At 49.3% G+C, this 25,990-nt stretch overlaps 9 protein-coding genes across 9 annotated transcripts; 4 read left to right on the top strand and 5 right to left on the bottom strand.

Moving 5' to 3' along the window:
• Positions 1–475: 475 nt before the first annotated feature.
• Positions 476–2,464, top strand: N7471_000155 (Zn(II)2Cys6 transcription factor; the record flags this gene model as incomplete). Its single annotated transcript, XM_057272876.1, has 5 exons — positions 476–573; positions 622–702; positions 756–1,463; positions 1,516–1,805; positions 1,863–2,464. The coding sequence occupies 5 exons, from the start codon at positions 476–478 to the stop codon at positions 2,453–2,455; spliced, it is 1,770 nt and encodes a 589-aa protein (XP_057141055.1). The 3' UTR covers positions 2,456–2,464.
• Positions 2,465–3,079: 615 nt separating this feature from the next.
• On the bottom strand, positions 3,080–3,703 carry N7471_000154 (uncharacterized protein; the record flags this gene model as incomplete). The annotated part of the gene is made up of 1 exon (XM_057272875.1): positions 3,080–3,703. One exon carries the CDS (start codon positions 3,701–3,703, stop codon positions 3,080–3,082), a length of 624 nt encoding a protein of 207 aa, XP_057141054.1.
• Positions 3,704–4,137: 434 nt separating this feature from the next.
• On the top strand, positions 4,138–6,569 carry N7471_000153 (uncharacterized protein; the record flags this gene model as incomplete). Its single annotated transcript, XM_057272874.1, has 2 exons — positions 4,138–4,598; positions 4,649–6,569. 2 exons carry the CDS (start codon positions 4,138–4,140, stop codon positions 6,567–6,569), a joined length of 2,382 nt encoding a protein of 793 aa, XP_057141053.1.
• An 827-nt stretch (positions 6,570–7,396) lies between these two features.
• Positions 7,397–11,557, bottom strand: N7471_000152 (uncharacterized protein; the record flags this gene model as incomplete). Its single annotated transcript, XM_057272873.1, has 2 exons — positions 7,397–11,369; positions 11,436–11,557. 2 exons carry the CDS (start codon positions 11,555–11,557, stop codon positions 7,397–7,399), a joined length of 4,095 nt encoding a protein of 1,364 aa, XP_057141052.1.
• A 1,840-nt stretch (positions 11,558–13,397) lies between these two features.
• On the top strand, positions 13,398–16,273 carry N7471_000151 (glycoside hydrolase family 55 protein). The gene is made up of 5 exons (XM_057272872.1): positions 13,398–13,784; positions 13,837–14,295; positions 14,345–15,530; positions 15,585–15,677; positions 15,737–16,273. Exons 1-5 carry the CDS (start codon positions 13,454–13,456, stop codon positions 16,116–16,118), a joined length of 2,451 nt encoding a protein of 816 aa, XP_057141051.1. The 5' UTR covers positions 13,398–13,453; the 3' UTR covers positions 16,119–16,273.
• Positions 16,274–16,685: 412 nt separating this feature from the next.
• On the bottom strand, positions 16,686–17,423 carry N7471_000150 (uncharacterized protein; the record flags this gene model as incomplete). The annotated part of the gene is made up of 1 exon (XM_057272871.1): positions 16,686–17,423. The coding sequence occupies one exon, from the start codon at positions 17,421–17,423 to the stop codon at positions 16,686–16,688; it is 738 nt and encodes a 245-aa protein (XP_057141050.1).
• Positions 17,424–19,248: 1,825 nt separating this feature from the next.
• On the bottom strand, positions 19,249–19,737 carry N7471_000149 (uncharacterized protein; the record flags this gene model as incomplete). The annotated part of the gene is made up of 1 exon (XM_057272870.1): positions 19,249–19,737. The coding sequence occupies one exon, from the start codon at positions 19,735–19,737 to the stop codon at positions 19,249–19,251; it is 489 nt and encodes a 162-aa protein (XP_057141049.1).
• Positions 19,738–21,694: 1,957 nt separating this feature from the next.
• Positions 21,695–23,084, top strand: N7471_000148 (MCT family MFS transporter; the record flags this gene model as incomplete). The annotated part of the gene is made up of 2 exons (XM_057272869.1): positions 21,695–22,106; positions 22,156–23,084. The coding sequence occupies 2 exons, from the start codon at positions 21,695–21,697 to the stop codon at positions 23,082–23,084; spliced, it is 1,341 nt and encodes a 446-aa protein (XP_057141048.1).
• Positions 23,085–23,638: 554 nt separating this feature from the next.
• N7471_000147 (uncharacterized protein) lies at positions 23,639–25,882 on the bottom strand (the record flags this gene model as incomplete). The annotated part of the gene is made up of 1 exon (XM_057272868.1): positions 23,639–25,882. One exon carries the CDS (start codon positions 25,880–25,882, stop codon positions 23,639–23,641), a length of 2,244 nt encoding a protein of 747 aa, XP_057141047.1.
• Positions 25,883–25,990: the final 108 nt, after the last annotated feature.

The raw sequence follows: 25,990 nt of genomic DNA, 5'->3' as shown, positions 1-25,990 counted from the left end.
TATAGCTGCTGAATAGTAATACTAATTCAAGAGGGAAACCGGGGTTGCCATAGCATTATGCTATGTTATAAAGAGGAAGGAAGACACAAAGTCTAGGATAGGGCAAGATGTGTATTGAGGTAACTGCGGAGGAGAGAAGAAGCTAATTATTGATTAGTTAAGCATATTTATGTATAGTTAGTTAGTTATTACTTAACTAATTAGAGCATTATTATATAAGAACCTTTGCGGTATTCTTTTTATAAGTCGTTTTTTAGAATTCTCAAGTCTTTGGTGACATAAAAAGGGGACTGATATAGTAGCCAGACCCACTGGGATGTAGTTTGACCAATAGAAATGCGATCTAGTGCGGAGTGCCGCTTCTTAATTTCTTTCCCATTCGGACACATCTGACTCAAATGTCCATCATTTAGCTGCTCCTCTATCTCATCAACTCGGTCCGACTCACGGCCTCATTTCTATATGCTAAGACGTCATGGAGAACGGAGTCGGGACCCGTAACCCCAAAGCATGCTTAACCTGTGCGAAGGCCAAAGTAAGATGTTTCCCGGAAACCGATGGTCCTTGTAAACGGTAAGTATATGGTTGGTTTCATACTGGTACATATTAACTTTTTTTTAGTTGTCGTCGCTTGGGAAAAGAATGTGGAAGTCAAGTACCCGGAGCCCATCGTCGTGAAAGAACATCAGTCGCAAGTGGCTCGTAAGTGTTCACCATTATCAAACCTCCCAAGAGACCCCTGACATTTTATCTAGAGATGTTGCTGCACTCGAGGCTAAATTAGACCGCATGGTCGCCATACTGGCCGCCTCGGAACGAAATCCCAGGGAACAGGCAGAAAGTGGCCCAGCAACGAGATCATCATCTACGTTTGAAGATAAAACCGCTACTCCCGGTGCAGCCGAAGGCCAGCTGTTGATGGAAGTGTTCTTCAAGCGAATGTTCCCTCTCTTTCCCTTCCTCATGATTCCCCCGCATATCACCGCAGAGGAACTGCGCCGAGAGAAGCCATTCCTCTATCTGAATATTTCAATGGTCGCGTGCCAAAACGCTCCACGTCAGCGAGAACTTGTGGATGCAGTTAAAGAATATGTGGCCGAGCACATCGTCATAAGAGAAGAACTTAGCCTGGATCTGCTTCAGGGTCTTCTTGTCAATGTTGCTTGGTTCATTTCAGTCAGTCGTTGCCCGCCACCTAGGGAACAACTCCCCGATGTGCTCAAAGGCGAGGGCGAGGGCGAGCCTCACCATACTGTTCGAAGCACTGCTCATCTTGATACATTTGTGCACTTACTCGTGGCGCAATCTTTCAGTTTGGGACTAAACCAAGAGCTGAGTTACCAGAAAAGCTTGAATAATACTTTGACTTATTTGAAGGAAGCTGTGAACGAGGACCATCATAATCCGGTTCGCACACTGGAAGAGCGACGCACTTATCTTGGATGTTACTATCTAACTACGATGTATGTGTACTATGACCCTTAATATTGCTGGACATACGCTAATTCTTCAAAGGCTCTCGACATGTGTGAAAGACATGGGGCCAATTATTCGCTTTACAAGATATACGGACGAATGTTGCAATGTTCTAGACCAGGTCGCAGAATATCCCACCGATGCCACTCTCGTACAGCTAGTCCGAGTGATGAACCTCGCAGACAGGATCCATCACACACTATACCACACCGACCTCGATTCTTCATCAGTCTCATCAGCGCCTCCGCCTCTTGGACTAAGCATCAGATGGCTTGAGGCTGAGCTTAAGCAACTCAAAGATCGCATCCCGAGCCAGTTACCACACTCTCGTAAGTTGTGTTATCGTCTTTGCGCACAACTTAACAATAATCTGACAACAATGACAGCCATTCTACAGCTTCATTACAACACACTAGAGATACATCTTTATCGAATTGCCCTCCATAACGAACCCTCTAAATCCAACTATGGCGATCATCCTCTCATGCAACTGAATCTCCTTTTCCGCTGTCTGGAATCGACAACCTCCTTCTTCCAAAATATCCACTCTCTCCCTTCCGCGCTTTTCCCTTTCTTCCCTTTCACCATAATGTGTCAATTCGGAAAGGCAATCGTCACCCTGTCCCAACTTTCTCTCTATGACCATCCCGGATGGGACCGAGCATACGTGGAAAGCATAATAGACTTCGATCAAACCGTCGATCGTATAGTTTCCAAACTCGAAGAAGACCTTCCATTTGTCGAACAGGCTCTTGCACAAGATTCCATCTCTACTACTGAATTGCCGGAGATATTTGGAAGGATGAGGAACCGCTCGAAAATGATCAAAAAGGTGCATCGGCGGAGGAAAGATGCACTGGAACAAAAATCCCTTTCTACGACTGTCGCCCCGATGGACTACGACTTCATGATGGATTGTCCCCTCGATGTGTTGTTCCCTTTTGGTGAAATGCCACCGATCTATGGGGAATTTATGTAGTTGATAGTCGGCTATGTCTAGGCCTACTACAGCGGACCGAACGGAGTCCGTTGCTGAGATTTGGCCATCTCGATCTACTTGTACAGACCTCAATGTAATAATGATTTATTTCCACTTCCTAACCACAAAAGCTCGCTATAAGTAAAGAAATTACCTCAAGATGGTATAACCAGCACTCTTCTATCTAGTTTGTCGTGAAAAACACACGCCATGGCTTCACCTCAACCTCAACTGGCCCATACTTCAAGCCATGTTTCCAACGCCAGTGATATCAAGGCCCTCTATGCCCAGAAATAGCAGATCGAGGCATAATCTAACAGCGATGGACCATCTCCACGATTTCAAATGCGGAAAGAACCCTGGGTCTCGCCAAGAGGGTGGGTCGTGCAGATCGGCGATGCGGCTCAAACTCTTCCTCTATGGCCGGGTACGTACTTGCACATTGCCGGAAGGGGAGTTTGGCTTGGGCGACGAGGGTTCATAAGAAACAGAGGTAAGCGGCCTTTCCAATTTCTATAAACAGTTTCATTTCTAACTATTTATCTATATTCGACCCCGTCTCCCGTTTCCAAAGCTGGGTATAACCCAACATTCACAAGGTATAAGTACATGACCAAATTAAAATTACAAGACCATAGCCCCAACCATAGCAGCCATCACAGCCACGGCACCGCCCACATTGGAGGCGGGTGTAGCGGCAGCATTGAAAGAGGACGAGCTGGTCGCGGCAGCAGAAGTAGACGTAGCGTTACCAGTGCCCGAGGTCGACGAGGTAGAAACCTTCAAAGAAGAAGCGACCGAGGCAAGATTAGCCGTGATCATGCTATCAGCAGGCTGAGTGCCGGAGGGAGACGAAGAAGAAGACGCGGAAGACGAGTCCGACGCCACCGAGCCCTCAGAAGTCTGCGTTGCGGAAGCGAGCACAATATCGGTCGACGAAGCAGTCGAGGCCACGGTGCTTGTAGAGGCAGCCTGTTTGCCATTGGGTCCCCAGCCCTCCAGGTAGTCGGGGGTAAGCGTTGCGGTTCCGCTGTATTGCGGACATCCCGGTTGGGTGGTCTTTGGGGGTGCGCGGCCGCCACCGCAGTCGAGGAATGAGCAGATCTCGCCGCTGTCTGGGACGTACCAGAGGTAGCTGGCGTAGTAGTGTTCGACTATGACTTCTGAGGAGACGCAGCCTTCGAGGTCAGTGCGGGCTGTGGCGAGGCTGGCGAGGCCTAGGAGGAAAGAAAGAGTGACTGGTTTCATTTTGGAGTTTGAATGAGTGACTGGGGGGTGGTTTAATGAGTGACTTTTTAGAAACAGAATAAAATAAAAGGAGAAGGGAAGAACTCTGGAAAGGAAAGTCAGTTTCCTGGCTAGGCGGAATTAGTTCCATTTAAGCGCCGGGGTTTCGGCCCTTTTTTAAAATTACAGCCTCAGGGTTTACGCTGAGACATGGGGGCCATCGCACAGGGTGATGAGGCTCTATAAACAAGGTAAGGATCAGCAAGTCGACCGGATTGAACCCTTTCAGCTCAATCGTGTGTTAAGTGGAATGATTGGATCATGTTCGATGCACTCCAACAATTGCTGTCTTGGCATCTGCACACAGCCTACCACAGCCCGCCATCTCAACATTACTAGGCATAAATAAACCCCATGAGTCAAAGAACTTACTCTGTAAAAATTATCTGTCCATAATGTCTGGGCTCGAGGTTCTTGGGGTGGTTGCCAGCATACTCCAGATTGCGGACCTTGGTGCCAAATTATCAGTCAAGCTCTGTACATTTTACCGGACTGTCAAGGTCGCAAACCAATCTATGCAAGAACTTTCCTGCGACGTGTCACTCACCTGCAGCATTCTGAACGAGCTCGCCAAAACGCTCGAGCAGGACGACCAGGCGAAGCTTTGTTCGGAGCAGGCCTTTCGCATTGCACAAGAAGTCTTGAAGGAATGTAAAGCAGTCTTCCAACAAATTGAAAACGGTATCGAAAAACATACTCAAGATGGTGAAAAAAGTCGCTTTGCTCGTGGGGCCCGGAAAGTAACCATTGCACTCCTCGGGCCGAACTTCGATGTATTCAAGAGCAATTTGGAGAGACTCAAGTCGACCACTTTGCTGATGTTGCATGTTATCATGTACGCGGGGGAGCTTCGCAAGTATGCCTAACTCGAATATCTTATAATCCTTGGCTCTAACCCTGACCCAGGAGGAAAGTAAAAACCACTCTGACTGACCAAAGAAATCTGATTCAAACACTTCTCGAAGAGAAAAAAGCGAACAATGCCAAATTCAATCAGCTCAGCTCTATCCAAGCATTCAGTGTTTATAATGGTGATGGGTCTCGTCAGGAGTCATCCAGAAGCTTGACTGACAAACAGCCGCCCCTTCTTTCAGTGGAGCTAAGAGAGTATCACACTCTCGTTCAGAGGCTATTCTATGAGATCGACGCATGCCAACATAGCCTGGAACAGAACCGACATCTCAGAATCCGGAATGGTCTTGTGAATGTACATTCAGCGGAAGCTGTTCTATTCCAACATACTCATGGTCATGCTTCGACCCAGATATTTGATGACCCGTTCTTCAAATTTAGGGACGCGTATTCCCCGGATGCCGTCACCAATCAAAGACAATCAATACCTATTCGTAAAGGCCAAAATGCTTATTCCAGACATCGTGAATCAGATTATGTCTTTCGCCGTTATGAGGACGAAGAGGACCCGTACCATCGCCACCATCGAGTCCACGAGTACGACTACATTTCACCGCGTAAGCTGGACCTTGATAGTTCCATCTCTCAGGCTGGTAGTCGTGGCGGCAATCGGGACCAGGATTACAGCAGCGATGATAGTATGGTCTACATCCGGAAGGATACCCGCGATTATGATGACCAACCTCACCATCGTCGACACCTGGCAGAGGGTGCATTGGTGGGTGCTAGCGCGGCTGAATTGTTCCGCAGCCACAGCAAAAAGGATGGCGAATTCAGCCATAGCGCCAGCCGTATTGGTAAAACTGTTGGTGCCGGTGCTCTTGGTGTAGTCGCTGTGAATGCTGCATCACATGCTCGCGACTACTACCGCCGTAGCAAGAGCCGCCACCGTTCTCATTCCTTTGAAGATGACCGTTCTTCTCATCGCTACAGCAGACATGGCCGGAGACGTCACAGCCGCAGCCGTAGCCGCTCTCTCTCGCACTCGCGTGCGAAGACTCTCCTCGAGCTGGGTGTCGGCGCCGCGGCCGTGGCTGCTGGCGTGGCTGCATTGCGCAGCAAGTCAAAGGCTGGAGATCGCCAGAGCCGGTCTCGCAGTCGCGCTCGTTCTCGTGATTTTAGCCGGGGTCGCTCGGGGAGGAATGGAGAGAAGGATGACTCGGCTCGCAGCATGTCTGAGCGTCGCAAGCACATGGCTGGCGCTGGATTGACCCTTGCGGCTGTTACTGACCTGGTTAAAGAGGTCCGCAGCCACTCACGTTCTCGTTCTCGTGAACGGTCTCCCTCCAAAAGTCGATTCAGACAGGCTCTTCCAATCGTGGGTGCCGGACTTCCCACTGCTGCTGCCGTCGGCCTACCCCGCCCACGCATGAGCGCTCAATTCCAGTCTTTACAGTCTTTACTGAGTCGCGACATGGACAGCATCCCCGCTGAGCACTACTACGGGCAGCCCGTCAGCCCCGACGCGCCCTATGACGCACCAAAAATCTACGGCAGACACTCCCAGCACAAAGACCGCAAGAAGTCTGAGGAGCGCATATGGTCCAGTGAAAATGAGAGAAAAGAAAAAGTGAGCCGTAAGCGGTTCCGATCTTGTTCTGATAATGATGATGCGTCCCGAGGTCGCTCTCGCACTCGCTTCAATGAAAATTTGCTCGGACATGCTGTGTCTGATACAGGGAAGACCTCAGGACGAGATGGACAACCGGAAGAGGGCTCGAGTCATAAGTGTCGCCGAATGAAGTCTCCTAACCGTGAATTGAGAACAAGCGCAGAACATGACAAGGCCAACTTCGATGCCACCCTGGCACCCCGGTCTGCAAAGAAAGACCCATCACTGCCAATAGAGGAGACGTTGGAAAGCTTAGTTTTACAATGGACGAATTTGACACGAGAAGAGATGCAGATTGAATAGGATGACTGCGCGGTATGCTTAGCAACAAGCCAATGTCAATATGGGCACTGATGAACAGACTCCAAGGGTCGAGTCTGTGAACTTGTCATGTGGTGAATGGGCAAGTGATTTTGTTGAAATAGTATACTGAGGGACTATATAGCATGTAATAAATGGGATATCTCTTGCAAAGTGAATACTTGGTACTATCAAAAATGAATTGTAAAACTGTCTAACCTCTTCATATCTAGAAAGAAGCCCCTATTTATAGGCTTCTCTTCTCACTCTGTACATGTAGAAATCCCTTAGGAATAAGGAAGAAGGAATGGCGGTGATAGATAAAACATATCGTATGTATGTAGGAATGGTATGATGAATCCTTTAAATCTTGGTGGAAGTTAATTTGTGAAAAGGACTTTTCTATGTATAAACTTTGACGTAGTTGGATTAACTTGAAATTACTATGTTTAAGTAGAAAAAAGATCAATTTTTTATTCATTTTCACAGAAATACAATGTAGACCCCATTATCTTCACAAAAAAAAAAGGAAAATTCGACTCGGAGCCCGTGGTGCCCAGGGAGATACTCACCCGGGCCCTAACTGAGCTCAAAAGAAAACAGGCTGATGCCATTGGGCTTGCAGCTGGCCCACTGCATGAAGCCGGGCCAACCTTGTCCAAGGGGTCGATGCACAAAAAAAAAACAACAGAATGCAAGAGATCAAAAAGAAACCGAACCACAAGATAGAAAACGCAGATGCAACCTTGGCCATGCGCTTGGACATAAACATACACTCCCAAAAGGAAGGACAAAGATGGAGAAGATATGGAGAAAAGATGGAAAGAGATCTAGTCTTTGATCTCGTTGGCCAGCTGGTGGAACTCTTGCAGTCTCTCACGCTTCACTCGAACTGCCCAATGTGTGAGAGTTCCAGTCTCGTTGGGCTCCAGGAACTGAACACTGTTACTGGTGAGTTTGTAGTCGAACTCTTTCTTCAGGAGAATGTTCAAGGTAACATTTCCACTTGGGTCGGCACGGGCGACGATCCGAGCACGTCCAGTGACAGGGTGCTTCAGAAGGCGGACGGGACCGGTTCCTTTGGGCAACCAGTCCTTGTTCTCGAGTTTGAAAACCCGGGATTTGTCTTCGAACACAACAGTTTCTTCTTCTTCACCGCCGTTGCCCTTGGTCAGATCGAAAATTTCACCAGGTTCACCGTCCTCATCTTCTGTGGTGGTGGAGTTGGGCTGAGTGGGAGGGGCCGAGGAAGTGGCCATCGCGGGATGTGCGGAGGAATCGGTCGATAGAGCCGGCGGTGGTGCAGTGGAGACCCGCCCAAACATACTGGTGCCCACAGAAGGAGGGGGAGGCGATGGCTTTGTCTTTTTTGCGGGGAAATCATCATGGTGGTCACTTTCATCCACAGAGGCCTTGCGTTTAGGAGAGGTCGGCTTGAACCCGCCGAAAATGTTCTGGGAGGACTTCACCTTTGTGGGCAAATCATTTTCGTCGTCACTTCCATCCATAGAGGCCTTGCGTTTCGGCGAGGTCGGCTTGAGCCCGCCGAAAATGTTCTGCGAGGCTGGGACCGGCTTACTGGACGATCCGAAAACCGAGGAGCCGATGGAGGAGCTAGGAGGAGCACCGTTTGCTCCAGGAGAAGCGGACGAGGGAGTAGTAAAAGGAGGAAAGATAGAAGGGGTGGCATTAATAGTACCCGCAGAGTCGTCCTGTGGAGGGGCGGCAGATGTGGCAGACTCCTCAACGTTCTGTGGAGCAGTGTTATCATCGGTGAACTTGAAACCCACGCCGGGGACAAAAACGGCACGCTTTTTAGCTGCAACTTCGAGTTGAGCGCGCTTCTCGCGTTGGCGTTCCTCATCTTTGCGCTCCCACTCCGCCTCATCCTCCTCATCGGAGTCAAATTCTTCAGCTTTTCTCTGGGCCTTTGCTGCAGCTAAGGTGTTGTCCGATTTTGACTTGAACTGGGCCATAAAATCAACGCCAGTAGCTCCACCACCAAACTTGGGAATTTGGAAAGCAGGGGCAGCGGCTGAAGTAGCTGCACCACCAAACTTGGGGATTTGGAAAGCAGGGGCGGCGGTCGAAGCAGCCGCATCACCAGACTTCGGAATTTCAATAGCGGAGGTAGTGGTTGGAGGGGCTGCACCACTAAACTTGGGAACTCCAAAAGCAGAGGGGACCGTCGAAGGGACCGCATCACCGAACTTGGGAATCTTAATGGTAGATGGGGTGGCAGGAGTAGGAGCAGGGGCAGTAGTGGGAGGGGAGGGCTCAGCCGGAGCGACAGGAGCAGCAGAAACAGGAGCCGCAGCGGGGGACGAAGGGCCAGCAATTGGGGCGGAAGAAGCGCCAAAAGAAGTAGTTGCTGGAGCAGGAGTCGGGGCGGAGAAGGATTGGGCGAACTTGGAGGAAGTACTAGATCCACCAAATGGCTTGTTGAAAGATGCTGGGCGTTTGTCCTCAAGACCAGGAGGTGCGAAGCTCGGAGGGGTCGGGATCTGAGGAGGTGTGCGGCCATCAGGCGCTTCCTTAGCGGCATCGCGTTCATTGATGTCGGCGCGCTTGGCCTCTTCGGCGGGGTTGATCGACCCAATGGGGACACCAAGCTCGCGGCGAAGTTCGGCGTAAAGAATGAGGACTTCGTCAATATCATCTTTCATGGGGTCGCATTTGGCGATCTCACGCTTGAACGACTCAGTCAAGACGCCAATCTTGAAGAGCAAATCGGCTCGCCTCTGAAGCTCGACCCGATTCTTCTCAGGGAAAAGACGTTTGAGCGGCATACTGTCAAAGTCTTCAGTTGATACAGGATAGTCAATTGATACAGGATGATCAGGTCGAGGGAAAAGACTGTCAGGGTCTGAAGCAGTGAAAGTGTTGGAAACAGTAGATGTTGAGGAGGGGAGAGAAGAAGAGGAAGAAGAAGGTAAACAAGACAAGCTGTCATGGTCGCGTGGAGGCTGCACGAACGACACATGAGGTGTGGCAGTTTTCGTCGCACCTTCCGTGTGAGGTACATCCGACACCTTAGGCCCAGCAGTGAATGGGTTAGCTAAGGAGCTATTCAGAGCTGCGATGTTATTGTCTTTATTGCCCTCATTATCCCCATTCTGCTTATTGGTCTCAATTGCTGTACCTGCACCAAAGAGAGGGGTACTCGGTGCCTGGGGCTTTGCAGCCTGCTCCGTCGGCTTTGGCGCGAATGGATTGCTAAACGCGTTCTGCCCCGATAGGTTCGCAAATGGATTGCTAGGTGTCGCCTGGGCTGTCGTTTCTTCTCCAAGCTTCGACGGCGCAGGAGACGCCCCGAACATTGAGCCGAATTGTGAGGTCTTTGCAGGTACAGGAGTCTGCTCTGCACTTGTCACCTTCGGTGCAAAAACACTGCTCACCGCTGACTGTTCCTTTTCAGCTACAGGCGTTCCAGACATGGCCTTGAACGGCTTGTCCTCGGATGGCTTTGCAGCCGTACTCTCAGCAACCGGCTTTGGCGAGAACATATTGCCAAATGCTGGTGAAGCAGTCTGTTCTTTCTCGGCTTGTGAAACTTTCGACACCGCAGGTGTACCAAACATGGACTTGAACGGCTGGTCCGCTGCAGGCTTTACAGCCGCGTTCTCAGCGGCTGGCTTTGGCGAGAACATATTGCCAAATGCTGGTGCAGTCATCTGCTCTTTTCCAGCCTCCAAAACTTTCGTTGGCGCAGGTGTACCGAACATGGGCTTGAACGGTTGTGCTTCGGCGGCCTTTCCAGAAATTTCGGTCCCAGTAACCTTCGGTGAGGACATAGTGCCAAATGAACTCGGCCCTGACAGGTTTGCAAACGGATTGCTCGCCTTTGATTCTTCTACCGCTGGCTTGGGCGCAAATAGATTGCCAGTAGGCCCTGAGGGCTGAGAGCTGGGGGTCGACCCGAAAAGAGCACCAAAAGGCTTTGCCGCCTCTGCGGGCTTCGCAGGAGTCTGCTCCGCTGCCGTTGTCTTCGGGGCAAACAGGTTAGTGCTGCTAGTTGGAGCCTGCCCTGGCAGGTTCGCAAATGGATTACTGGGTGTTGGCTGCTGTTTCTCTCCATCCGAAGGCTTCGAAGCGGCGGGCGTTGATCCGAAGAGCGGTTTGAAAGGCTGGGTCTCCACAGGTTTGTCGGCTGGTTTCTCAGTCGCAGTTATCTTTGGTGCAAATGGATTGCTGGACGCATTCTGCCCTGAAAGGGTTGAGAATGGATTGCCAAGTGCCGACGGACTTGCGGCTGGCTTCGGTGAAAACATGGAAGCCCCCTTGGGCTTGGTATCGGGCGAAGTTTGCATGCTGTCATCAGCAGGCGAAGTCATATGTGCTGCAGACTGCCCAAACAGGGCGGGCTTTGCTGGAGTGCTTGTGCTCTGTTGTGCTCCGAATCCACCGAACGATGGAGTGGTGGACTGGGTTCCGGCATTGAATCCCCCAAAGCTGAATCCATTGGTACTTGATTGGGTATTTCCGCCAAATGAAGTGTTTACAGAAAACGGATTGCTAGACGGTGCAGATCCAAATGAGGTAGGGCCCGCGCCGAAGCCGAACGATGCCTGACCACCCGCCTGGCCGTTAGTGCCCGACGAGAACATTCCACCCTGGCTGGGCCCCGAGCTTGCCCCGGGGAAGCTCTGGCTCTGAGTCTGACCAAATGTGAACCCAGTCGACTGGGTAGGTGCTGGTGCTGAGGCCGGGGCCGCGGATGCGAAAGGGTTGAATGAAGCCGCATCAGATGCGCCTCCACCGGTTGTGGGGGTCGGAGCCCGGCGTTTGCGGACATCCTTGATCCTAAAAGTTTCAAAGACATCTTCGGTCAGTTTGTGGTCATCCACCGCCATCTCAGTTATCACTTACTTTCTGCTGGCTAACTGGGCCGCTGTCGCCCGGTGGGGTTTTTCATCCGGGGTGCTGGCCATCCCGAAAACACCCTCGTCTTCTTTGGACCCTTGAGGGCCTTGAGCTCCACGTTTCAGCATATTGAGCGTAAGAAAACCACCGTTGGTTGTATGCTTGCAAGCTCGAACTGCGCGAACTGCCTCGTATCCTTCGAAATCTATGTGATCCGGTTTAAAGCGCTAAATCAGACCCGATGCAAGACTGGACCTCGGTATTATGCCGTGATAACTTTCCTCACTTGCGGCTATCGAAGCAGGGAGCTTTTCGTGTACGGCGAGGCTCTTTCCAACTCCGCACTCACTCGAAAAAGCAACAGCTTTGATGATAATTACCCTCCAAAGATTGTCAATCGTGGAGAGACCAAAACCCAATTTGTCTCTAACGTCTTTGATGTGGTTGTCCGGTGGTATTCGCGGTTCCGTGACACGTTCGCGATCCGTCGCGCAGGAAGCTGTCAGCACAGCGAAGGAGCTTTTGAGTTGGGAGAAGTGAGATCGAAGACAGATCGAGGACTTATTACTGTCCCTGATGATATTTGTCTTCGAATTTCGATATGTCCCACGACGCAATGAAGGAAGGCACGACTTATTTTTTTTTTGCAGGAAGCATCCAAGGCGGAAAAGAACCAATCACGTGATGTTTCTTGGCAGCCAAGGTCTATGCTTGGGACTGTATGGAGTTACAAGCTATTGTTTTTCCCACATTGGACAAAGGGGGATGTGATATGTTTGTATGATTATCATGATTTCATTGTGCTAAAATCCGCTCATATTCTATTAAATGAAGTAACAGAGAATGGGAAATGTTTTTGCGCTCAAATAAAGGCCCTGCTCACTTCATGATGTCGCCGGCGTTGACCAACGGAAGAAAGATCCGCCTCAGCAACACTACAAGGTACACTGGAGCCCGAAAGAATATAGAGGTTACTTTTGTGTGAAGCAGAGTCTGAATCTATGCGCATAGCCAGTTTGGCCAGTGGGTTCAAGTGCCTCCTGATGTTCCGAACCGCCGAGCCTTCTTAGAAAGTTAAGTATATAAAGCGATTCTGCGTGATGCATGTGCACAATATAGCACAGAATACAAGACGCCAAGAACCGCTAAGTGGGCGGCACGTCTTGCGGGTGACCGGAAAATCATACCGATCTCAGTCTGCCACTTGAGTATTACAACGTTCGAGTCAAGGCGAACAAAGGTGAGTGTGACCTATAAGATGGAAGTACCTGAGTCTTCACCTCCTGGGCAGTTTCATCCCCCCGCACTTAGGGCGTGATGTTCCGTGGGTCTGCTGACTTTATTTCCATTTAAGTTAATCAGAGTTAGGACTTGAATTTCAAGGTTATGAGCATAAACCCCTGAATGATTTTTTTCTTACCAACCGGTCACACACCCCCTAAATCACATACTCCGTAAAGTGGCTGTAATGGAATTCTCAACTAGTCACATTCAATTCATATCGGGAAGCATCCACACCAAACTAGTCATTTAGCTTGGGCTTTCTACAAGGTGTGATGTGCTAGACATCGATTGGCTATTGGCTGACATACAGGTAATGGCAGCGAACTTCAGCTCTTGTGGGGAAAGATCAGCATTATTTATCCACTTTGTCATTTCCACCTGGGAACTTTCATATCATGAGAGAACACACCGTGACAGAAGAATGGACTTCCCCGGAAAAAATAGCCAATGGATACCCCTGGTCTGCAGTCACTCGCTATCTATTTCCCCGTCTCGAGTGGTATTTTGGGGTGGGATTCCTTAATTTGCTTTCCTTTCAGCTGAAGGTGCAGGGTCATTGGCCCCATCCCTTTTCTGTCATGCGCAGGCCTGCATTATATGATCGAGTCTATTGTCGGAATTGCCCAGGTAGCCAGGCCATACATAAACCATGTTTCCCCGGCTCTCGTGGCCCACCCTCCTATAGCCAGTGACTCGCAAGCACGCGTCTCGCTGACTTACCTCAGTGACTCAGGGTCAAGATGTATTATTCTTCTGTCGTCAAGTATCTTTCTTTGCTAGCTTGTGCCAATGCGCAGCTACTAGAGATCCCCGCTGTGGATGCTATAGTCAGTTCTGCCCTGCTTCCCTTTGAGCAGTATATGTCCTTTGGTGCTCCAACGAAGGTCGCCTCGGCTGCTGTAAGCTTCGAAACCAGGGTCGCCGCAAACGCCGAATCTGCTGTTGCGGCGGTGGCAGCAGCAGACACTGCGTACTGGCTAGCAGACATCGCTCATCAAGGGGTCGCAGCCTTCAACCCGAACCCTTCTGGCTACAAAGTCTTCCGAAACGTGAAAGACTACGGAGCTAAAGGTGAGCAATCAAGAATCACTACTACACTCGAGAAGTACTAGAACAATCATAGGTGATGGAGTGACCGACGACACGGCCGCCATCAATGCGGCCATAAGCGCCGGTGGTCGTTTTGGCCCAGCAAGCAGACAATCCTCCACCACCACTCCCGCCATAGTCTACTTCCCATCTGGAACGTACCTGATCTCAACGTCGATTATTGATTATTATTTCACCCAGCTGATTGGCAACCCGAATGCAATGCCCGTAATAAAAGCAACCGCAGGTTTTGTCGGACTCGGGATGATTGACGGTGACCAATACCAGAGCGATGGAAACCAGGGTTGGGGATCGACGAATGTGTTCTTCAGACAGATTCGCAATTTGAAATTGGACTTGACTTCAATCCCTGCCGGTACTGCAGCGACTGGTATTCATTGGCCGACTGCCCAAGCTTCCAGCATCGAGAATGTTGTCATTGCTATGAGTTCTGCTTCTGGAACGCAGCACCAGGGTATCTTCATTGAGAATGGTATGCTAGTACTTGGATTTCTTTTTGATCTATACTAATGCAATACCAGGCTCTGGCGGCTGGATGACCGATGTGGTAATTACTGGTGGCCTCTATGGTGCGAATGTTGGCAACCAGCAATTCACAATGCGGAACTTGGTCATTTCGAATGCAGTGACGGCAATTTCTCAGATCTGGGACTGGGGGTGGACTTATCAAGGTCTGTCTTTGTCTAACTGCACAACTGCTATTTCAATCAGCAATGGAGGTGCTGGGGCCCAGCTCGTTGGTTCGGTCAATATCCTTGACAGCACCATCCAAAACTGCCCTACCTTTGTCAACACCGCTTGGCAGACCTCGACTCTATCGACTGGCAGTCTTATTCTGGAGAACATACTTCTGAACAATGTCCCGGTTGCAGTCAAAGGCGTCAGCGGTACTGTCCTTGCTGGCTCGACTGGTTCCACGACTATTGGCGCTTGGGGACAAGGCCACAAATATACTCCAAACGGACCGACCAACTTCCAAGGCTCTTTCACTGCGCCAACACGTCCTAGCGCTTTGCTTGCTGGTGGATCGAACAGGTATTTTACCAAGTCCAAGCCTCAGTATGCGCAATCACCAGTAGCTTCGTTTGTCAGCATTAGAAGTGCAGGCGCCAAGGGAGATGGTTCAACCGATGACACGACAGCCATTCAATCAGCATTGACATCTGCCGCATCTGCAGGTAAAATCGTATTCTTCGATCAAGGAACGTACAAAGTTACCAACACTCTTTACGTCCCACCGGGCTCTCGGATTGTTGGCGAGTCATATTCTGTCATCATGGCCACTGGAAGTGTATGGTCGAGTATTACCAAGCCTGTCCCTGTGGTTCAAATTGGCAAATCTGGAGAATCCGGGTTCGTCGAATGGTCCGACATGATAGTGAGCACCTCGGGCTCCACGCCGGGCGCTGTACTCATCGAGTGGAACTTGGCGGCGACGTCAGGTTCTGGGATGTGGGATGTTCACACTCGAATTGGGGGCTTCCAAGGATCTAAGCAGCAGGTTGCTCAGTGCCCGACGACCGCAGCTGTCTCTGCGGCCTGCCAGGTTGCTTACATGTCCATGCACATTACGAAAGTTGCCAGTGGTGTTTACTTGGAGAATGTCTGGCTTTGGACCGCCGATCATGACCTCGAAAGCCCAACTAATACCCAGATCTCGGTTTATACCGGTCGTGGTCTGTTGGTAGAAGGAAAGAATGTCTGGCTGTAAGTGACGGAGAATCCCGCACTATGCTCTCTCATAACTAACACTGGCGCAAGATACGGAACTGGGTCCGAGCATCACTCGCTGTATCAGTATCAGTTCTCAGGGGCAAGTTCGATTGTGGGAGGTTTCATGCAGACAGAAACTCCGTAAGTGATCCTATAAATAGTACTGCCCTTTATCTCCCGTCTTAACCAATTGCACGCAGATACTATCAGCCAAATCCCAACGCAGCCAACAGTCCATACCCTACGAACTCGGCTCTCAATGACCCCAACTATAGTAGCTGTCTCGGCGGAAACTGCAACGCTCTTGGTCTTCGGATTCTCAATTCCAAGGATGTGATCATCTACGGGGCTGGACTTTACAGCTTCTTCAACAACTACAGCACCACTTGCTCCACATTCCCCCTTCCGGAAAACTGCCAAAGTATGATCTTCAGCGTCGAGGGCAGTACAAGTGGACTTGTGGTATACGGGCTAAACACTGTTGGAACAAGTTATATGATTGTGAAGGATGGTACTGCGTTGGCGACGGTTGGCGACAATCTGGCTACGTACGCTGCTACTATTGCGTACTTCACCTTCTAGGGTATCATAGTTTTCATGAAAGGGGAAAGGTCGCGACTGCCGACAATCATCCAGTACATATGCAGTTTCAGTAGTCTAAGGTGGATAGTTACCGAGATCCATCCAACTCTTAATGGCGTTTGACCTTGAATGATACACAGCCCTGATTTCAACAATTTCCATTCCCACCTGCTCCCGCACTCAAAAATCAAGATAAGCCTTGAATCTCCGGACACGCATGATACATCTTTTCGTCGATGTGGAAAACGAAAATACAATTGTAAAATGTGTCCAAGACTGCAAAGATATATCTACTAGTAGTATTCACTTCTAGCCAATAGACCAGGGATATCGATTTTGGGGGAGGAGGGCTATGCAGCACTCGACTCGGAAGATCTTGGAGCTTGTGCCTGATCATCATTCTAACTAGCCTTGATATCTTTTTTACAAAAAGTACAGACCCTCGCTAGAGCTAGTTTTAATCGGAAGTTCTTGGGGGTTTACGATACATAATAGAAAATCTAGGTTCGTCCGTCCACACTCCAGTGCACTTGTGAAGAGATTCTTTGGATTCACGGTTTTTCCTACCTAGAGATCGTGAGTATACATATCCTGAGACTTGTCCTGCGTCGCGACCTTGTCTAACGCTCGAAGCAACCTCATGGCCTTACCCTCCTGCCGGTCACATAACACCACTCCTTGCGCGCTAAGATGCTCTGTGATGGCCTGATAGACTGTTTCCTCCTTCGCCCGATGTACCTTCACTTCTAGCTCCGTAAGGTGCAAGGACAGGAAAGCCACGTCGTCTAAGACAGCCCCGTATCCATCGATGAGCAGCGCCTTCCACTTGGGGTTTAAGAGCGGACCGTAGCCAACGAGTTTCTTCCAGGCTATGTCGCTCTGGAACTCCTCCGCCATCTTCCTTTGCTTTGAACTCCAGAGGTGGTCTCTCTTTAGGGGAGCCTGTCTCTTACATACAAAGGTTGTTTCATTGCCATATCGATCCCACCGACAGGCTTTCGCGTGGCGGAGCGCATGAGATTTGGGTCCGGCCAATCGCACCTTCACCACCGTGATCTCTCTGCCAGCGCGAACTTTGGATCGGAGCATAAGTCCCTGGGGTGTGTAAACCGAGGGAGAGGTATCATAGTAGGTGATCGGATCTAGTTTGTCTGGATCGCGGGCCTCGATGCCTAGCTTCATCAACACAGCTTGAGGATTCGTATCGCAGATCGACCATTGGAGGCTGACTTGATCTTTGATTTTGGGCGAGCAGCTGGAGGAAGCGACGAGATAGAACATCATAACGACATCGAGAGGCCTCATAGTTGGTTGTTGAAGGGAACCGGTTGTCGAAGTTGTCTGAGTTGGATCGATGAAAGAAAATCGCGTCTGCCCCCTGATCTAGTGTTCGATTGATCAGATGATGGAAGACCAGTTCAGAGATATCTTTATGTTCAGCACTCGATCCATATGGTTACATTGATGTTACTGCTGCATGGCAGTGGGACCAACTAGACGCATGACGTCAAAACTCTAGAACATCTTAACATCAGGGATCCACCGAAAGACATGGGGAAAGAGTGAATAGTCTGCGGGAAGGAGCTAAGAGATCAAGGCGCAGTTGTTAGATCATGAGAAGAGAACACAGAAATTGTCTCACGCTTATGATATTGTACGGGGGTTTGGATTCGTGGTGGGGAGCTCCATCCCCTTGCGCGTTGCTCTGGCAATTTCACATAACTTCGGGCAGATTCATTGAACAACGTTTGCTGGCTGCGGAGGACTTATGATGACGTATGGAAAATAATTTAAAGGCTTAAAGATCATGTAGCATCATCCCACCCCCCTTTAAGCCTTTTAATTCGCGGTTTCTATCTTGCTACTTTCTAACATTATTTTACAACAATCAGATAAATACATAATCAATGTCTTCGTTATTTGAAAAGTGTCCAATTTGCGGCAGCAAAACTTTGGGCGACTCCTTCTTTTCTATAAGATTTCATTCCTCTTTCCGCTGTAGCTCGCAGCACCATCCCTCAACTACTGATCATGGCTTTAATATTCGCGGACTTGCGTTTGTTGTCGACTGTGCATAAAACTCAACAATAAGAATCCCTAGCTGAAGCTTTTGGTCTAGGACTTTCAAGCTCTCTCCCGAAATAGACACGGCAGTTGTGCATATGTCTGGCTTACTTGACTCCGGACGAATTTTATTCATCCTGCCAGCCATTGTTGAATGAAAATTAACTTCCACCATCGTTTTCATTAATCTCTCGACAGGCGCGGTTGATTTTATCCATCAATATAGTGATTCTAACTTGCCGAAATTTGTGCTCATGGTCGGTGGTTTGCGAAGGTTCACAACGATACGTTTGCTCTTTAGATACTGACAATAGGCGATGTGGCCCAGAGCTGCACGAAAGTGCCATGTATTATCATTCATGGGAAGGGTGGATTTCCATCTAAATTGACACTATGTCCGGCTGAGGGAATTCATTTTCCTATCTTAAACTCAAATACAAGTGAGTGAATGTTAGGGCGTGGAGGGACTGTAGTTGGACCGCGTTGCGTAGGCACTACTTGAATTCCTACTACCTTTTCTCTTCCAAACACTGTTGCAGGTGCTGTCCACGGTTGCTTATCATAATTTACTATGACTCATCTATGCGGTTGCGATGCGTGTCAAGAAGTGTCTTTGGTCTATGGTGGTCTGACGGGAGGGCCGAGAAGCTCCAGATCGTTCTGGGTCACCAACGATAGTCTTTCAATATCTTTGACAGCCGCTGGGAACTCAGAAAGGACATGCTCATAGATATGGCGACCTAGTAAAGCTTTTAGAGCGCCGATTCCATCGCGGACTTTTTTGAGTTCTGTCCAAGGATAGGTCTGGGCTAAATTTTGCTTTTCCTTACTGTGTCGACCTTCTATTGTGACTCCCTAAGCCAATTCAATCACGACTAGATAGGAAAATGGGTATCTACAAGGAGTATCGTAACATATTACCAGAATTGACTGAGATCGTAGTTGGCCTTGGGATAGTTACTGTAGATTATCTCATAATGTTGAAACACAATACCCAGTGATGGTCTTTGCCAGCCGCAATGTCAAAGTGCCCCTACTGCGCTCTCGGCAGCATGCCATCCTAAATTTATCTGTTCTGTGACGGGAGGATACGTGTAGCACACATACACCCAACGACCCCAATCAACGATCCAATGCCAGCACCGCCAATGAGTTCACGCCAACCCCCCAGCATAGAACCCGATTGCCTCTGTAACGCCACTGTAAGTGCCCCTATAACTGCTGCCGGTTCACTCCAATTGTCAATAGCCAACTGGACTGAGTTGTACCGCAAACGCCAACTCCGGTCTTTCCACTCGATCTCGTCTCGGCCCCACATACGGGCGATGAGGCCGACTCCTACAACCCCGGCCCCTATGGCCCCGCCTACACCCGCCGAGCGGAGAAGAAAGGGCGTGGTAATGGATCGACGTTTGGTGAGAGCTTCAGCACCACTACTAAGCAGGCCGACTCCCGTGCCCAGCTGGAAGCCGCGGCTGAGGACATGGGTGGCGAGAATAGTTCGTTCCAAGGATTGGTCTTCGGCATACTCGGCCCTGGGGAAAAAGTGCGACATTATGTTTTGATAATCAGTTGTAGCAGACAGATAGATTGTCGATCATCTCGTAGAAATTTGACAATCTCGCGTTCCGTTGCACTCTTGTAAGTTAAGGCTGGTTATGTTGTGGCATGACAGAAAGTTGGTGGAATCCCGTCGGCGGTGAGTCTGCACCAGACACTGGAGAGAGGCAATAAAATGCATACCCTGCGATCTACCAGTCCTGGATCAAATAACGCCGAAACAGGTTGAATCAGAAGTCGGAACTCTCCACTTGCTTACAATTGTTTCCCCGATCTCCTCCCCTTTCGCCTTGAATAGCCCAGGGTCAAGTTGGTGCTGTAGACCCTGGGGGACACACATCCAATCCCACCAGATATACCGAGTTCCAATCTTTTGCATCACCTCCCTGGCCCTCGACAAAGGCCATTTCGATGTAGTGGGGACCTTCCAAACAACACCCTCGGGTATATCCGATGCGGGCTTATCCCATTGCGCATATATCCCCAGGTATAGGATACCACACCATAGCCTTCACTATTAAGTATCTCCGTCGGAACTTCGGTATACGGTTGGATCCTCCATTACTGGGCTACTTCTTTTGTTCTATAAGATTTCATTCCTCTTTCCGGTGTAGCTCGTCCTTGCTTAGTCTGTAGGTCTGTAGATATGGCCAGAAAAAAGGGATAAAACTCTATTGAGAGTACTAGAATCTCTAGATAGTTCTTACTAGTTGAGAGCCTTATTAGCTACTTATATATTAGATATTCCATGACATAATTGTATATCTATAAAAGCTTACTAAATCTAAGTTGCGAAGCTCTTGATAGAGTTTGAAACTGGTAGAGGAAGACCAGTTGTGAACTTATTTCTAGTCACCGTAGCTCTAAGAAATGCAGACGAATCATTATAACTTAATTGGAACCAACTCAGAATACAGCCATCCTGAACTGCTTCCTCTCTCAATCATTACAATTCTGTCAGTGTATAAAATGACGACAGTTCCAAGCCAAGCCTCAAGGCGCATGCACAAGGCGAGGTAAAACCTAGAGAGTCATTATGTGTGAGAAAAAAATCTTGTTTAAGCAGTCGGTATTGTGAAGGGTCATAAGGTGTTCTAAGAGAAAACTGGTGTGGGTTCTAGAAGATGACGTTAAGAGTCTACAGCAAGTCGTAAGAAAAGTTTAGTATATTTTAACCTTTAATTTAGAATTAACCCTAATAATATTCATAACTTGAATAAGGAGTAATTTTACTATAGGATGGTGCGCCACCACTCGCATGGGTGCGCCGCTCGCTTGTGAAATTTGACGAATTTTACGAATAGCTGATATAGTAGAGAGATACCTAGGTACTTCCAAGGTTAACTAGCCGTAAGATAAGAATGTGGTGATATTTAATTTGCACCCTTGATTAATAAGGCATTTACTGCACCCTCTCTGTTGAAGTTAGGCGTTCACATGGGTGTGTCCATCTACAACAGCCCGGACAAATAAATATATTATTCCCAAAGCGACAATGTAAGTCCGTTGGGCCCGAAACGGGAGCGAGGTACGGAGTAGTCATACTCGGAGGGCAATTGAGGCTCATCCCCGATCAGCCATGTCTACTTCCCCTTTCGGTAATTAAACTCCGGATCGTGCACTTCCCAATGGGGTAATCTGCTGGACAGATTCCAGATCTGTTAATGTAATGTTTGTTTGTTGTGGTGATTGGGCATTACGAGTCAGCCAGTCCTTTGTTGGAAGAGGATGTCGTTTGATTTGGGTCATTTGGTTAGTTTGGTCAAGTTGATTGGTTTTGTCGATTACAATCTCGCTCAGGCAATATATTTCGGCGCATCGTCAGCTGTTGTCCATTTCTTCCACAGGTTCTTGGTAGCAATCAGAACTCAAACATCTTCATTGACATCTCCATCACTCTGCTCTTCGGTGCTGTCAATTTCAACCTTAGTTCGATCACATACCATCTCCCAATGGCATCCTCCAAGCCGTCTTCCATGTCTTCCATGTTCGGAAAAGACGTGGAGTCCGACACAACCAACTTCGACAGCCATATCAAGACAGAGATAGTAGCAGAAGAACCACCAAAGCCCGCAGGACCCCCTCCACCACCCAATGGAGGCACGAAAGCATGGCTCCAAGTCCTCGGGGCCTTTTTCCTGAACTTCAACACTTGGGGTCTCTTGAACACTTTTGGCACATTCCAGTCTGAATATAGTACCGGTTTGCTGAGGGACTCGTCGCAGTCTTCGATTTCTTGGATTGGATCGCTGCAGGCGTTTCTGATGCTGGTGATTGGAGTTCTGTGTGGACGCGCTCTTGATGCTGGGTATTTTTACGCGGATATCACCTTGGGTGTCTTTTTGGAGGTGTTCGGCATGATGAGTGAGTCGTTGCCACCCATTTACGACAAGAGAAAATGCTAATCCAACAGTGACTTCGATTTGCACGAAGTATTGGCAGCTGATCTTGGCCCAGGGCCTGTGTGTCGGAATTGGCGCCGGAATGTCATTCATCCCCAGTGTTGCCATCGTGGGCACGTATTTCTCGACGCGACGATCCACTGCACTTGGTCTGGCTGCGACCGGCTCAAGCATCGGAGGTATCATCTACCCCGTCGTGCTGAGGCGTCTGATCGTCCACATCGGACTGCCCTGGGCGGTCCGAGTTATGTCGTTTATCATGTTGGGAACGCTTCTCATCTCGGTCGCTGTTATGAAGCCTCGCCTTCCGCCTCGCAAGTCAGGCCCGCTGATCAACGTCGAGGCACTCCGGGACCCCGTCTTCGCCATTTGGCTCTTTGCTGCATTCTTCATCTTCATCGGTCTCTACATCCCATTCTTCTACATTGAGCAGTACGGTATCAACCTCGGCATGTCGCGGGACTTGTCTTTCTATATGCTGATCATCATGAACGCGGGCTCGGTCCCCGGTCGCATCATGCCGTCCATAATCGCCGACAAGATCGGTAACCTGTCGGTCATGATCCCATCCGTCCTGCTCACCGGTATCCTGATGCTGGCGTGGATCAGCGTGGAATCTCAGTCGGGTCTGATCGCCATTGCGGTCTTTGTTGGCTTGGCAAGCGGCTCTATCCAGGCTGTCCTTCCCGCAACAGTTGCCTTCCTCTGTCCCGATCTGTCTAAGTTGGGCACCAACATCGGTATGACCCTCTTTACGTCGGGTCTGGGGTTGTTGATCGGTAGCCCTGTGGCGGGTGCGATTCTGGACCACCAGCGGACGTCCGGGGGAGATGTCTTCTGGGGTACGTTGACCTTTTCCGGGGTCTTCATCTTGGCGGGAGGTGTGTGCTTGATCCTTGCTCGCGTGGTAAAGGTGGGGTTCGCTTTGAAGAAGGCTTGAGATTGCTTATAAGACGGGCACACGATGAACTTGTCAGCATGCCTGAGGCAAGATCAGATCATGGCTGTGGGAGAGAAGGCAATAGAAACTGTAAATCTGCATCCTTAATTAATTAACTAGCGACTGCCACAAAAACTATTCCATGGCCGCCCGACCATCACCTGAACAACGCCAGTTGTTCAGTCAGGGCTATATTTGTAAAAATACCGAATGAAAGCTCATATTGTTATTCACATTCTAATTTTGATAAGGACTAGATTAAAAGCTAGCAAAGAATAGCTGGTGTAGTCAAGAAAATACATTAAGTGCATTTTAGATGCCTGTCCCATTTAAAGATACCTAACAAGACAAAGGTTTAATTTGATGGTAAAATAACTAATTCACGGAAAGAGAATTTAGTCCTAGTAAGGGATCATGGAGGCCAATGAGGAGAAGGTCAAGGTGAGCAGAATAGAACGAGAAAGAAAAGAAGAAACAAAGGGGGCGGTGGCGCCTACTCTCTATTCTCTATTTGTCTAATATGCAGATAAAGAAAAATATGCGGGGGTTCAAATTTATACCTCTTCCCACAAGAGGTCTGGCGTGGACTGCATCGGTGAAGTGAATTTGAATGGCGCCATGGAAAATGGTAAGCACAGATCGGACTGCATACCCAGACCCAGAGATTCTGAGCCTGTGTAAAAGTCGCAGTCGCTCGGAAACAACGTATGAATTAAGTGATCTGGAAGTTGTGCATGGTCCATCCAGTTTGCCGCAAGAGGGATAAGAGGGCTGGTGGCACTTTGTGGAGCTGACGTCCTTGCAGTATTGAATCCCAGCAAAGCGAGCGTTGAATCTTGTTCTTTCTGTTTCAGAGAACGTTTCATCTCGGTTACGACCTCCTCGGCAGCTTTGATGCCGACCTGGACGAACTTGGAATCGTGTTGTGAGCCGCTAAAGTCGTCGACCAGGCTTGAGGTAATAGTTGTTGCGACACCAAGGACAAGTCTCGTCTTCGCTGCAACAGGTCCTAGCTGGTATCTTCCCGCTAGAATTTGCGACAAAGAGTCGAGATATTTCAGTAAAAGCTGTTGAAAGATGACCAGTGTGGGTTGGGGGCCATTGGAGACGGATGTCCCTAGATTGATATTCTTCCGCAAGCGACCAATCACCAAACATGCAGTCAGTGCTGCGCGGGCAAGGTCAGTCCAAAGGAGATGGTAGGCCACGCTAGATAGCTCAGAGCCGCTCTGTAACACCTCCTGCAACTGATGGAGAATAGACACCGAATTGTCCCATAATTCATAGAGATCGCCCCGCTGTGAATTATAAGACGGGACTCCTAGGACAAAATTGAGAGTGATAATTATCATGAAGCTATGCCCATGCATTGATAACAAGGCTTGCTGAAGCTTTTCGATTGGACTGGTTGACGAAGTTCCTGCTTGCAGATTCGGAGGCAACTCACGCAGGATCTTGTTGAACGAGGCGCGCATTCGATCCCGTACCTCGCTTGATAATCCGGGAGTTGTGGAGCAGAGTCGCTGGTGTAATGGAGCTCTCACTATAGCAAGCTTCATTGCAGCGATGTTGAAAGCCTGGTCCGTTGCTTCCTGGGCTTGGTTTAAGAAGATACCTGACTCCATCATGGATCCCGGGTCAAGGGTCGAAAGGTCGATAGGGGTCGGGAGAGGACAGTCCACATCTTCCAGTCGAATACCAAAGTGGGATCCACTCCGGATGCAATAGTCGAGGTTCAATCGAAAGAAGCACGCCCATAATCGTTTCCGAACTTCTGCGTAGTATGGAGCGACACCGGGGAACAAGGCCGGATCCCTATTCAAGCCCATGCTCAGAGCCATTTGCGTAGTCAGCCCCATGATACCTATGAGGCTATAAATTTTGTCAGTATCAGAGGCAGTGACGGTCTTCATGATGATCAACAACACTAAAGCCTGCATGACGCCGATACAAGGTTTTTGGAACCGTGTCGATGTATGAATACGGCTCTCCGCTTCGTGCAGTAGTAGACGCCCGTGTAGTCGCTCTGACTTGTCAGTCTGCATGGCAATCGCAATGACCAACAGAATCTTGAGAACGTGCACTTCGTTGGCGTCGACGCATGCGATCAGTATTTTCTCCAGCTCGGTCATCAGGCAGGTCTGGTCGATCACATGGTAGATTCTACCATATGTTTCACAAAATCGCCTGATCCACTTTTCGCAGGTCGATCTATCGGGAAGGAGATTGAGTAGTTTCTTACCATCTCCATTTACCCCGACTGGTACCGAATTTGCGGCGCGAAGGAGAGATTTGACTTCCGCGAAAGTTCTCCACGTCCGTTGAAAATCAACGCTCTTCTCCAGCATAGCCCCTATTACAGGCAAATCGGTGCACGCGGCCATCCAATGGGTGCCGCCAATCAGCCTTGTTTTGAAGTTCGACCCTTTAAAGGCACTATTGGCATGGCTAACGGTGGTCAGGTTGTGGGGCAGGACCGATAGTGGATCGAGGACCTCTCCATCGGAGGATCGGGGTGTCAACTGTTCGAACGCGAGTAGATCGATCTCTGTGCGAGGAGGGGATGCCATCGGTCTGGCTGATTGAGAGACTGTTGAACTTTTGAAACGGGAGTAAGTGCATTGTGTGCCCATTCCACGATCTTGGCACGGTTTGCATGGTGACTTGCGATCGCAGCGCACTTTGGATTTGCGACAATGGTTACATGCCAAAGGCTCGCGACAGCGGGGTCTTTTCCGACCGTTGTTTTTCTTCGGGTTCTCGAATGCGTCTGCATCCAGATGGCTGAACGTCAACATCTTGTCGCTGCCAGCTGTACAGGGTGATGGTCAGGATGAAGATGCTGACAATATCGAAAAGGCTTGACAAAGAACGAGGATTAACCTTTGAACTGGAACTAGCGGCAA

The sequence above is a fragment of the Penicillium samsonianum genome (genome assembly GCF_028829775.1).
Source record: "Penicillium samsonianum strain IBT 33392 chromosome Unknown utg000001l_segment0_segment0, whole genome shotgun sequence".
NCBI classification, from domain to species: domain Eukaryota; kingdom Fungi; phylum Ascomycota; class Eurotiomycetes; order Eurotiales; family Aspergillaceae; genus Penicillium; species Penicillium samsonianum.
Note: the sequence above shows the minus strand (reverse complement) of the source record. Positions and strands in the feature narration are given on the sequence as shown.

What these genes read in the sequence shown, in the direction of transcription:
- N7471_000151 (XM_057272872.1), top strand. Translation starts at nt 13,454, where the DNA reads ATGTATTATTCTTCTGTCGTCAAGTATCTTTCTTTGCTAGCTTGTGCC. An exon ending in GAAAGACTACGGAGCTAAAG is followed by an intron (nt 13,785 to 13,836) that starts GTGAGCAATCAA and finishes GAACAATCATAG; the next exon opens with GTGATGGAGTGACCGACGAC. An exon ending in GGGTATCTTCATTGAGAATG is followed by an intron (nt 14,296 to 14,344) that starts GTATGCTAGTAC and finishes ATGCAATACCAG; the next exon opens with GCTCTGGCGGCTGGATGACC.